Genomic DNA, 13,845 nt, shown 5'->3' on the forward strand with positions numbered 1-13,845 from the left:
AATTCAAAAAATTAGAAAAGACAAGTAACCTGATTTAAGATTTCTGCCATTTAAATCCTTATGTGATGCCTGCCAGATGAGGACAGAAGTTATAACAGAAGTGCTTACTTCCTCTGTTGTGTTCCTATTCCTTAGATCGTCTACCACAGGTTTAAGAGTGAAAGTGGAAAGAGAGGTGCTCTACCACAGACTTTCTCTCCAACTGATGAAGGTACTGGATTAGAAGAAACTAAGTATCTAAAAAGGTTTCAATTTATAACACATAAAGTTTTTCTATCTTGGCCTGTTTTGATTTTTCAATTTATTCACTTTTTATGACATCTTGCAAGATCAACATGAAAATCATATAGAGAAGTACAGACTGTAATTATTTTAAATGTTTTATTTATGTTGTTAATGTTTAGTGAATCAAATACAAGTTATTACACAATTTGTATTTATAATCCCAGAATATTCTCAAGTGTTACACTGTGATAAATGCAGCAAACATTCTGTTATACAGAAAAAGAGAATAATCAGACTAATCCGGGAAAATGAACTGGAATAATATAGTAATATAATTCTTTTTGATGTACTTTTCATTTAGCTTGCATTTACACTAATAAGAAATTTGGCAAAGACTCAAAAGCCAATCTATTTGCAATTAAGAAAACTACAGTAGGATCACATTATCCAATTAAAAAAAAGAACTTGTTAGTGTTTGTGATTAGGTTTCTATGGGAATAGGGCAATCTTATCTGCTGCATTGGGGATAGTCTCAAGTACAGATTATTTTTTCAATAAGTATAGTACAATTCAAATTACTTTAGCAGAATTGGTTATGTTTAATAATTATAAAATAATTAATAGTTTAATGCATATAAGTTAAAGCAAAAACAAGAAAATTATTTTTATATTTAAATACAATATATATATTATGTAAAGCTTTCTATTTAATTATCTGGTATTTTTAAATGAAATTATGGACCTCATATTCAGAATATTCAAACAGGATTATCAGTCTGCTCACAATTCTCTAATATTTACCTATCTATTATCCAATCTGGTCGAACTACTTTTTCTCCCTTCAGTTCCTTTATTTTGGCATTTGGAAGATTTGTAGCAATAATATGTGTTGTTTTGGATCTAGAATAGTATACATGATATTGTCCTCCATGCAACATCATTAGCCGCCTCAATTCATCAGCAGAAGGATCTGTGATAAAGATACAAGATAAATAAAAGTATTAAAAGAAATCATAAAATGAAAAACTTAGCACTATGCTTTGGAATTAAGAGTAGTTGTTCAACTAAACAAAATGTTGAGGATAAAGTAAAGCATATACAGAACACCATATTGTGGTTTATTGATAAATATTTATGTCAAAATGTCCATATAGATGTAGATTTCACAATTCTACATCCCTCAGTAAAATATCAATTTTGGAAAGTTGTCACAACTGTTTTTCATTAGGTTACTTTTAATATTTGTTTTAATATTTCTTCTTCATTCCTTATTCAATAAAATACCTACACTAAAATGCTATAATCTGGAGGATTCCTGTTCAGAGTTCCAATACACTTGCTAACCCTTTATCCAGGATATTGGATTTTATTCCGTCTTCCTTGCAAGTTTGAAATTCAGACAACAACATTGACTCATTTCTTTCATGCTCTGAAATATTGTTAGAAATATTTGCTATTAGCATATTCAATGAAGATTTAGAAGAGAATGCTGTATTGTGGAACAATATACAGTATTCTATTTTTTCTTTTTTATACTATGACAGCTTGAAAGCCATTTCTATCCTCTCACAAACCATTTTTGTTTTTGAAAACTTATTTTTACTGGGAGTCCCACAAGTGCTATAGCAACAATGAACTATTACTATTGGAGCTACATTGTAGCCTAATTTTTCAAAGCATCTCTTTGGCCATTCCACAAGTGTAGTGATAGTGTCCACTCAACTATCAAGACTACTATACATAAATAGCAAAAGAAGTATCTTTTAAGTAGAAACCCATCAGTCCTGCTCTTCATTTCATAATTCAGATGAAAAGCAGAAAAGAAATGTGTAAATCTGCAGTTTGCATTTTGCAATTATATACACAGGTGTTTTTTTTGAAAAACTAAGTTAAAGTAATCTTTATCAAAATAAATAGGAGTACAATAACACTGCATTCTGGAACATTTCATTCAGGGAATTTAGGGAAGCAAAAACTGGCTCTTCTTTTAGCAAAGTTATAGAAGATTCTAGTTAGGAACAGAATAAACTTACAGCTTTGCCATTTGCTCAGATATTAGTATCTTTATTAATTTTTTCTTAACCCTAACTATATTCCTAGAGGACATTTTGAACAGTTTATAAAAATAAAAGCATCACCTGTAAAGCCATTGACAAAGATGGCAACTCCACTGAAAATGCTGGATGAATTTTCATCTTTCTGATGTTTCAGAGCTGACTCTGAATGAAACTGATTCTCCAATTTCTGGACTTTGGCAGACATATATCCTCCCTTTAATGGAAATAACATGGATCTTTAGAGGTTGATTATCAATTTGATCGATTCTACAATTATATGAAAAACAGTTTAATAAGTGTGAAATACTCATAATGCTAATTCATAACTTATGCTTTAGAAAACATACAGTACTAACAAAACATACTAACAAAATCAGAGATCACATTATTACTGCTGAGTAATGAGAGATTCCAGCCTCTGACCTATATACATATCAATTTCATTTTTTAAATGAGAAGTGTTACATGTTTAATCTTTATATGCACTGTACATTTTATAAATCTTATGTGTCAACCTTAAGTTACTTCTAAATATCAGAATGATTTTCAGTCCTATCTGAAGTTGAAGTATTTACCATTACTTGTTTGGCATAGCAATGGTGAATATGTTTTATTAATGAAATAATTACATTAAAGTAGTACAAAATATTTAATTCTCTCTCAAATAATGTTTATTTATGTAGTTAAAAGCTTTACTGCATATACTTACCCATGTCCCCCAGCCATCTCTGTCACTGGCTCGTTTTCTCCATCCACCTTGCTTCATAGTGAACCTTCTATTTGTGGAAGGGAAAAAAGGCGTTTAACTATTCCAGAAATCATTTGAATACATTGTTTCTACAAGATACTAATTTATAGTTTGCAAATTCTTTAAAAACATTTGACTGAATATTTCCTCATTTCATAGTTAACTTAGGGTATATCTTAATGCTATATGCTGGTGTAGTTTGATACTTAATTACACTAAAATAACCGCCAATACTGTGATATTTAGAGCTAAGCCCACAACTGAACAATTAATGATATCAAGAGAAAAAAGGAGGTATACTCAGAAACAGCACAGAATCCTATCCTTTTCAAAGTTTGTATCATATTTGTGTGAGCGTTAACTTAAGATAACAATGCTGTTATTTCAAATAAATATTACATGGATAAGAGTCAGGGACAGGCAAGCTGGATGCCTTCACCAATATCCTCAAACTTCCATCTGCAGATGGGAGCTTGTGAACTACTATCAGCAATTATATAACAAAGTCAATGGTCTATTTCAATAAAGGACACACCTTTATTTCAGAATAAATATTGATTATATTCTCAAAACGTCTTAAAGATATCCAACTGCACAATCATATACATAGTATCTACCAGGAAGTTTAACTATACTGTTTCACTTGTGATTGCTATGATAGAACACTCTGAAGACATAAACAAGGCAAAATTCATTATAAATTAAAGTCCATGACTTTCAATACAAAGTTGGAAAATGGATTAATTATCATTGTCTCCGGAGGAATTGAAGAAGAAAATAATTGTACCAGTCCTGCCAGAACTTGCCTGTTTTATTCCCTTATGAAGTCGTACTGTACAGGTAGCATAAACATAAATAAAGAACACGGAAGAATTTCCCTCTCATTACTGTCATGATTCTATCCTGAACTTTAAAACATCCAGAACAATTAAAGATGCTTATCAATATTTTTAAAATGTTTACAAATGGAAACTATTAATAATTTAACATCCAAAGTATGCATAATTCTATAAACTATTTGTTTAAGAATTTGAAATTAGTACTTTTTCATTCTACCCTACCTCATATTTTCTTAATTTCTTGTGGAGAAAAACCTGAAGTATCTAAGATAATTAACCAATAAATATTTTTAACTTGGGTTTATGATTGGCTTCCCATATAAACATCAACAATGTTTACCAAAGTTCAGACATTTACTGCAACAGATGGACTCTATAGTTAAATTAGTGTCCCTATACCACAGGTCTGCAACCCGCGGCTCCAGAGCCACATGCGGCTCTTTCAGCCGCCCCCTGCGGCTCCCAGTCCTCTGCCATGTGCAGTCCAAAAAAAAAAGTGAGACTAAAAAAGTTCAACCAATCAATTCAAATATGCAGGGTAGGTGCATATCTCGCTTTGGCTCCACTCTTCAGTCAAACCCTATTCTGCACATGCACGCACGTACGCGCATGCACACACAGTTTTTTGCGGCTCCCAGTTTTTCCTTTTGTGAGGGAACCAGTTCAGAGTGGCTCTTTCACTGTTTCAGGTTGCTGACCCCTGCCCTATACATTATGCTGTTGATTGCTGACAAGTACTGGAAGAGATACATAATTGCATCCATCTGTAATTTTAAGTTCCCTTTCACTCTCACTAATGCTTCTGAACTTTTTTCTTGGGAAAGAGGGGAGGGGTAAGTCAGATCAGGCAACAATCAGACAGGATAGTTTCTAGTTTTGTCTTCAATCGGCTGGGTGGAAGTTCAGAGTGTTTTCAGACAGCATTATCTATACAAATTTTAAGTTGCCCAAAGTATCTGCTTCCAAATTATTCTTTTCCTTCTTCCTTAAATCAAAACAAATTAATTTTATTAAAATAAAAAATAGCAAAATAAAATCTTAAACTCATTAAATATTTGTTTTTTAAAGTTTCTCATATATTCTTTTATTAATTTCCGTACGCTAACTACAATGAACTATTATTAGCACAGGGTACTGCATTCTCTGAAACACTTGCTAACCTAACTAACCCTTTTTAACTACGCATTAGATCTATGCAAATCCTTCAAAAGTAGTACTTCAGAATGTGGAAGAGTGAATATGAAGTGCCAATTTTTAAATAATTAAAGCAGTACAGTATTTCCTAGGCTCTGCATAAATACGTATGTGGAGGCAGCCAAGAGCAGCTTCTGATGTGCTATAGAAACCTGGAAAATGATGCAGCTGCTTTAATCATTGTAAACATTTCCTACGTATTCAAAAAGCAGAGGTCACCAAACTTTTGGGCACCAGGGACCGGTTCCAAGGAGAAAGGTTTTTCCATGGACCAGAGTGAGTGGTTTTGTGTGCTGCCTGCATCCCACAGATTGGGCTTTGCTTGTTTATGCGGACCAGGTACTGGCATGCCACGGACCGTTACCAGTCCACGGACTGGGGGTTGGGGACCCCCGTTCTAAAGGACTTCTAAGGCTTTGCACAGCCCTACTATTTTGCAAAACATCCTGAAAATGAATATATCTTTTAAGGATACAAAGCCTTATATGTAAATCAACACATAGAGAGTAGCAATGATAAGCAAAACCCTACAATATTTAATTTTAAAGTACCTGCCTATATCTAGTTTGGTCAAGTGGTTAAGGCACCAGACTACAAATCAGGAGCTTGTGAGTACTAATCTCACTTTAGGTATGAAAGCTGACTGAGTGATTCTGGGCCCAACCCACCTCACAAGTTTGTTGTTGTGGGGAAATTAGAGGAAATATTAGGTATGTTCACTATCTTGAATTATTTATAAAAATAAATATACTTTGATCAATGTTAAAAATCTGTTTTCTCATTCCATAGTTTGAAATTACAAGAATTATTTTTCTTACTTAAAATAGTGAAAATTATGACATTACTAACTTCACGAAGTCTACTATGTCATAACTTCAAAACATTACTTAAAAGTTTTCTATGTAGTTTTGTTTCACCAAATTCAAAACAAATATTGCTTCACTAAATATCTATTTTATATCTTCTTGAAGGATCTTGGCATTGTTTATATGTTGTACATCATTTCATGTTTATAACATTAGGAGATGAATTAAATCAACAGAACATTCACGCAATGAATTTGATACGTGAATAAAGAACGCTAACCTAATAAAACTTTAAACTGCTTAGTCTGTTATTTAGATTGAAATTTTCCTCACAAACAGTGGAAGAATTCACCATTTTTTGAACTCAATAATTCAGTAATAAAGAACAGATAACATGAACTTAATTTTAGAAAGTAAGGGTATGTTTTTGGTGATATATAGAGAGACCTTAAATGTTTTAAAAAATATGATATGTACACAGGATGTGGCCTAAAAGACATGTCACTTCAGTAACAGCTCCCACTTTATAGAATCTCTTTCCCAATTCTCTCAGAGGTATGCATGGCCCTTGCCCTGTTGATATTTTATAAAGAAGCCAAAGCAATTTGTTTCAGTAAACATTTTCCACATACCGGTAGTTTAATTTAAGGTTGCTTGCCAAGTTTACTTGCATTTTTAAATTATACTAAATTTGTTTTCTCTCTGTTGTATTTTCACACAGACTGCTAGAATTCAATCAGGTTATAAATATGGTAAAACAAATAACGAACATAAATTATCACAAGCATTTACTATATACAGGTAGTATTTCACAATAAAATCCATTTTCAAATATAGAATTATTAAAAGTCACCATGTATCTCAAAACATTAAAAATAAAATTTTCTTCATTTCACTACATCTCATGTCCATCATCTAGTTACAATCTCTAGGAATGACGGGACAACGGGGGACTTGGCTGTTATTAGAATTGACTATGATGGCTTGTTCTGTTTTCACAATCAATTGCGCATTGCCCTTACACCCCAAAGGACAGAGAACTCTGGGTATTGCCATTGTGAGAGGATGGCCGAATTTACAACTGCTGCCCCTAGAGGTGAGAGCTCTATGGGGCAGGCCATACCCAGTGTGGTTGCTCCAAACTTCCATCCCCTCGAGAATTGGCTCTGTGGCCGTAGTGAGAGGACGGTGGCAGGCCTGCCCGGGGGGTTTATCCAGCTGAGTGGCAGCGGCTGGACGGAGGCCTGGGACTCCCTTTCCGAATAGATCCTCCTCATGGACTATTATCTATGGACTGCCTGCGATCCGGACTGCTATTTATGCCTTCCTTTAAATATTCTTCCACGGACTTGTGCGCCCTCAGGGGTGCTCCCCCCTCCTGGGTGCGACCCGCCTTGCCAGCCGATCATAACCTCGAGGAAGGGCCCATTTATTGGGACCCTGAGAGTTGGCTGGGCACGGGTTGGGGCCTTCGACGTAGACCTAATAAGAGGCCCCTGATTATTTTTCTTTCAAAATTTTTTAGGGGGTTAGGGAGGCGGGAGGGTTCTTTTGGTTGTTTGGATAAGGGGGGCTATCCAACCACCGCTGTTCTGGCTAGGGCCGATGGAGATCGCAGGGGGGAGGAGCGGGGGTCGGTCACCTCCGGGGCTCCAGGGCTGGTCGTGGGGCTACCTATTCCCACGACATCAGGGAATGGCAGCAGATGTAGGAGCAGAGGGCCGTATCGATCTCAGGGAAGGCCTCTCCGCTGCTTACAAGCGGTGGGGCACTCCGACCCTCTGGCTCTACCCCAAGGGCCCGGGAGTGAGGGTGTGCAGCCCCCTGAGCTCCGGCTGGTGTATTTGAACGCCAGGTCTGTCTCTAATAAGGCTCCTCTCGTTCGTGATCTGGTTGAGGGTGAGCAGGCGGACCTGGCTTGCATCACGGAGACTTGGTTGGGCCCAGAGGGCGGGATTCCTCTGGTTGACCTTTGCCCACCAGGTTTCCGGGTGCTGCACCGGCCTCGGGCTCAGGGTAGGGGTGGGGGTGTGGCTGTTGTTATGAGGGAGACCTTGTGTCCGCGGGAGGCCACTGTTCCTCAGATAGTCGGGTGTGAGTCTCTCTTTCTGAGATGCGGCCCTGGTGCGCAGTTGGGCCTGCTGCTGGTGTACCTTTCGCCTAGTCACGCAGCAGCAGCCCTGCCTGAGCTGCTCGATGTCCTCTCTGGGCTGGTGGTTGAGTTCCCGAAACTTATAGTTTTGGGGGACTTCAATCTACCATCGCTGGGAGGTTCATCTGAGTTGGCTCGGGAGTTCATGGCTTCCATGACGGCCATGGACCTGACGCAAGTAATTTCGGGACCGACTCATGAGGGAGGCCACACCCTTGACCTAGTTTTCTTATCTGGACGGTGGTTAGATGATCTTGGTGGGGGCTCTCCAATTATTATGCCCCTGTCATGGACCGATCATCATCTCCTGCGGCTGGTCTTCCGTTTTGCCACCCCCCGCCGTGGGTGTTTGGAACCAATTAAATGGTACCGCCCCAGACGCTTAATGGATCCCCAGAGGTTCCAGGCAGCGCTGGGGTCCCCACCTGCCTCCCTTGCTCACAGCTCGGCAGATGCCTTAGTGGAAGCCTGGGAAAGGACGGCCACTGAGGCTCTTGACCGAGTTGTACCCCTGCGGCCCCTGACCCGGTGCAGATCCCGTCGAGCTCCATGGTTCTCTGCGGAGCTTCGGGAGATGAAGCGTCGGAGACGGGGCCTAGAGAGCGGTTGGAGGTCCAGCCGATCCGAATCCGACCGATTGCGACTAAGAACCTATATTAGGTCTTATCTCGCTGCGATAAGGGAGGCGAGGTCTAACCACTTCGCCACCCTTATCGCGTCCGCAGATAATCGCCCAGCCGCCCTGTTTAGGGTGACTCGCTCCCTCCTAAATCAGGAGGTGAGAGAGGATCCCTTGCAGGGTCGTGCTGAGGAGTTTAACCAACATCTGTCGGACAAAATCGCTCGGATTCGGACCGGTCTGGACTCTGACTGGGCAGAGTCTGACGATCAGGACACTGGCGATCTTGTCGATATCACCTGGGAGGAGTTTGATTCTGTGACTCCGGAGGAAGTGGACAGGATCATGGGGAGACTGAGCACCACCACGTGTTTATTGGACCCGTGCCCTTCCTGGCTGGTTTATGCAGCCCGGGAGAGGACACGCAGCTGGTTCCAGGCAGTTATATCGGCTTCTTTGAGTGAGGGTAGCTTCCCCGCCGTCTTGAAAGAGGCGGTGGTAAGGCCTCTCCTCAAGAAGCCTGCCTTGGACCCAGCTGTATTAAACAACTTTCGTCCTGTCTCCAACCTTCGCTTCCTTGCGAAGGTTGTTGAGAGTGTGGTGGCGCATCAGCTCCCTCTGGTCCTGGATGAAGCGGATTATCTAGACCTGTACCAATCGGGTTTCAGGCCCGGGCACAGCACGGAGACGGCATTGGTCGCGCTGGTGAATGATCTCTGGAGGGCTCGGGACAGGGGATATTCCTCTGTTCTAGTCCTATTAGACCTCTCGGCGGCTTTCGATACCATCGACCATGGTATCTTGCTGCGGCGTCTCAGGGGATTGGGAGTGGGAGGCACAGTTTTACAGTGGTTCTCCTCCTATCTCCGGGGACGTTCGCAGTCGGTGTTGGCAGGAGGGCAGAGGTCGACCGCGAGGTCTCTCATTTGTGGAGTTCCTCAGGGGTCGGTCCTCTCGCCTCTCCTGTTCAACATCTACATGAAACCGCTGGGTGAGATCATTCGTGGCTTTGGAGTTGGGTATCATCAGTACGCTGATGATACCCAACTTTTCCTTTCGACCCCAAACCACCCCAGTGATGCCCTCAACGTGATGTCCCGGTGCCTGGAGGCGGTTCGGGTCTGGATGGGGAGGAACAGACTCCAACTCAACCCCGACAAGACTGAGTGGCTGTGCATACCTTCATCCCGGGTTTATTCGGATGTTCCACCTCTGGCTATGGGGGGTGAATTATTACCCCCCGTAGATAGGGCTCGCAACTTGGGAGTCCTCCTAGAGTCACGGCTCACTTTGGAAGACCATATAGGAGCTGTGACTAGGGGGGCCTTCGCCCAGGTTCGCCTGGTGCGCCAGTTGCGGCCCTATCTTAGCCGGGATGATTTGTGCACGGTCACTCATGCGCTCGTGTCCTCTCGTCTGGACTACTGCAACGCTCTCTACATGGGGCTGCCCTTGAGGACCACCCGGAAGCTCCAACTGGTACAGAATGCAGCCGCGAGAGTTGTGTTGGGAGTCTCCCGATACTCCCACGTTACACCGCTGCTCCGTGAGCTGCATTGGTTGCCAGTTGTCTTCCGGGTGAGATTCAAGGTACTGGTAACAGTGTTTAAAGCCCTTCATGGCATGGGGCCGGAGTACCTTAGGGAACATCTGCTGCCGGCATCAAGCTCCCTGCGCCCTGTGCGTTCCCACAGAGAGGGCCTCCTCAGGGTGCCACCGATCAGGGAATGTCGATTGGTGGCCCCCAGGGGGAGATCCTTCTCTGTGGGCGCTCCGGAGCTGTGGAACCAGCTACCGGTAGAGCTCCGGATGGCGCCCGATCTTCGCTCCTTTCGCCGCGACCTCAAGACGTTTCTGTTTGTACAAGCCGGCCTAGCCTGATGGGGATTGGTGGGGTTTTTTAATTTTTTGTTTTAATTTTAAATTGTTGTTTTAGAATTTTATTCCAACTGTTTTAATATGGGCAATTATTTAATCTTGTTTTAATGTTTGTATGTAGTATTTTATTCTGCCCTGTGAACCGCCCTGAGTCCTCAGGGAGAAGGGCGGTATATAAATATTATTAAATTAAAATTAAATTAAATTAAATCTATCTCATATAGATATGATTTTATGCATTTTTAGAACAGCTGTAAATGTTCATAATGCTTTTATAAAGAAAAAAACTATTGTCCTACCCTTGAACACCTTTAAAGATCTACTTTTAACTGGAACATTTCTACATTAGTGTTTTCTCTTAGCTTTTTTTTAACTGGGTAACTATGGTTTTCAAATAAATATTCTCCTGTATTATTTCAATACTTTTTCACAGATTTTTTTCATGATTGCTTTTTTAGAAAAAAGAAAAATGTAACACAGTTATGTACATCAATATTTTTTCATTTTGATACCTGAGCTTCTGGGAGAAAGATAACTTATAGCAACCATAAACTGATTAAATTAATAAACATTTTTAATTTTCAATGTGGAACTCTCCTCTTTTCAATGGCAGTACATCTTTAATCTGGCCAAATTTGTGCACTTTTGACTAAAAGGAGCAATATTTTTAACATTTTGATAAATTATTTACTTGTTCTTTAAAAAGCATTGAAATGTTTTCAGCTAATTGGAAAAAAAATTAAATACTGGTTTAATAATACTCAAATGAAAATTGTCTAGAGAAAAAGAGAAAAGTAATTTACTCTTTATATTATGTGCTAAACTACTTCTAAGAACCTTTTTTAAAAAAAAATTTATTCTGAGCCTGGTGCTTATTTTTGCGGCTGTCTTACAAAAACCTTCTGTCTAGCAAAGCGAATTTCCCTCAGCTTCATTAAAAACCTTACAGCTTCACTTCCTTTCTTAAATTACCACAGATTAATTTGATAATCCAAGGAATTTTACTATGAAGCTCTATATTGGATTGCTGAATAAATGTATCCAGATTTCTCAGGACAAAGTTCCATGGAAAATAGAAAATCTTTCCAATGTGCCTAAATAGGCTTACAATAAACATTAAATAAAAATACAGGTAGTCCTTGACTTAAGTTTGTGACATATGACCATTTTTCACCTTGATGACCATTGCAGGATCCCCATGGTCGCATGATTTACATTTGGATGCACGTTAACATGCATATTAACATGAATAAAATTTGGACACTTGGCAACTGACTCATAGTTATGACGGTTGCAGTCCTGGGGTCAGGTGACCATCATTTGTGACCTTCTAACAATCTGAGGACCCAGATTGTTGGGGGCAATTAAGCTGACTTTGTAATAATGCCGCTTGGTGTGTGTGTGAAAGCCCTAATAAGCAGGCATATACATAGAATGAAGGATACTGCTAAGCTTGTAAGCCACCCTGAGTCTTCGGAGAAGGGCGGGATATAAATGGAATTAAAATAAAATAAAAAAATAAAGTCAGATTTAACAACCATGGTACTAATTTAACAACTGCTGTGATTCACTTAACAAATGTGGCAAGAAAAGTTGTAAAATGGGTCAAAACTCACTTAACAAATTTCTCACTTAGCAACATATATTCTAGGCTCAACTGTGGTCATAAGTTGAGGACTATCTGTACCTAAAAATCTTCTACAATTATTTCGAATTGTTTAAAGTTTTCTTTAAGAAACTCTCTTAATGCTGACTTGCCCCCACTGATAAAAGTCCCAAATTGTTCATTAAATCTGTAAATTACAGAATAAAGAAAAAGAAATATGGATAATATGTAAATTCTCCAAATACCAGTCCTATTAATTATGAGTTTAACAAAATTATTACAAAGTCACAGAATAAAGCAATGTTCTAAGAAATTGGTTTGACCTTTTTGTTCTTAATCTTTGACATACATAATTAGTGGGAACAATTTTTCCTTACAGAAAGTATTTCCTATATGCCAACTGAATAGCTGTTATATACAAATGACATCGTAAGTGAAGAATCTGCTAATGCAACCTTTAAGGAATTCACTTTATCTGGATGACCATTTTTACAAGAATTTTTTTTTAAGCACTTAAATCCTGTTCTTTAACTCACATCATTTAGTCTAAAGTGCTGTCAATTCCATCCAGTCTTTTTATTCTGAGCCTGGTGCTTATTTTTTGCGGCTGTCTTACAAAAACCTTCTGTCTAGCAAAGCGAATTTCCCTCAGCCTCATTAAAAACCTTACAGCTTCACTTCCTTTCTTGGCGCCCGGCAACCAAAGCGAATTGCCCATCTCCGCTCATCGCCTATAATTCATAATGAGAATGAATAATAGTAACAAAACGCAGACAGCTGCAGCGATGGAAAGCTACGGACAGCGCCACGGGTCCCACAACGGATGCTTTGCACTCATTATCACCCAAAGCTAATGACAGCACCTCTGGTGTGGCCCCTGGCAGGAGGAGACCCCCCTCCCCACCGCACGGTCCGCAGTGGCTTCTGCCGCGGCCGCCTCGAGCAACTGGCTTCGTAGCTCACCGCGGGAGCGGTCACGTTGTGTCTGAAGCGGCCAGGGCACAGTAGAGGCCCTTGTGATTAACGATACAAAGCGCAGCGCAAACCTGTCGCCGGCGGCGGCGAGTAACAACTGCTTGACCCGGGCGCAGTTGGTTATGTAAGCCGCTGCCCGGGCAGAAACTGTGCGGTGGCCGCCACGCCAAACAGGGAGAGCCGCTTCGGCCCGGCATTGCCGCGGGCCTCCCCGAGACGAGTCGGAGAGCGACTGGCTGGAGTTCCTCCGCTCGACCGCGGACGGGAGTTGAAAGGAGTCGACACCGTTCCCTCACCTCTCGTCACGGATGCAGGCGGGATCGCCGTCTAGCCCTCCCGGGCCTCGCAGGATTTCACATCGCGTCCCCTCCGCGTCCGCCGCTCGCGCTTCTCCTCCTCGCCTGCCTTCGCCGCTTCTGATTACCCCTTCCCCCGCCTCTTTCTCCGACCTCCCCTTTCCCTCAGAACGCCGCGTCACGCACGGCGCGCAGAAAGTGTCGCGCAATCAACAGCTCCTGCCCGTCTCTCCCTCCTTTTCCTACGATCGACGACGACGCTCGCTCGTTCGCGCCAGCAGGCCGTTCTTGCCCTGAGGCGGCGCCCCCTGGTGGCGAGAGGCACGGAGGACTCGCGCGACCCTGAGCAGATACAAAATTCCGCTCCGCCGCGGGCGAGAGCTTCTGGGGAAAAAAAGAAGCGGTCTCCCAACATCACGTGACGTCTGGGGAAGGGGAAAATATCGCCCC

At 41.2% G+C, this 13,845-nt stretch overlaps 1 protein-coding gene across 2 annotated transcripts in view; it reads right to left on the bottom strand.

Annotated features, from left to right (window-relative positions):
* Nucleotides 1-13,527, bottom strand: part of REV1 (REV1 DNA directed polymerase) — a 61,238-nt gene extending 47,711 nt beyond the window's left edge. For both annotated transcript variants that reach the window (XR_014492566.1, XM_083362959.1), the window contains exons 1-4: nt 13,396-13,527; nt 2,992-3,058; nt 2,364-2,496; nt 1,027-1,195 (exon numbers count right to left, since the gene is read on the bottom strand). Coding sequence is in view for 1 of the 2 variants with exons in the window: in XM_083362959.1 (XP_083219085.1) it covers nt 1,027-1,195; nt 2,364-2,496; nt 2,992-3,048 (359 nt within the window). In the remaining variant the exon portion in view is untranslated. The remainder of the gene's footprint in view (nt 1-1,026; nt 1,196-2,363; nt 2,497-2,991; nt 3,059-13,395) is intronic.
* Nucleotides 13,528-13,845: the final 318 nt, after the last annotated feature.

Source organism: Vipera ursinii (assembly GCF_947247035.1).
Source record: "Vipera ursinii genome assembly, chromosome: 4".
In the NCBI taxonomy this organism is placed as follows: domain Eukaryota; kingdom Metazoa; phylum Chordata; class Lepidosauria; order Squamata; family Viperidae; genus Vipera; species Vipera ursinii.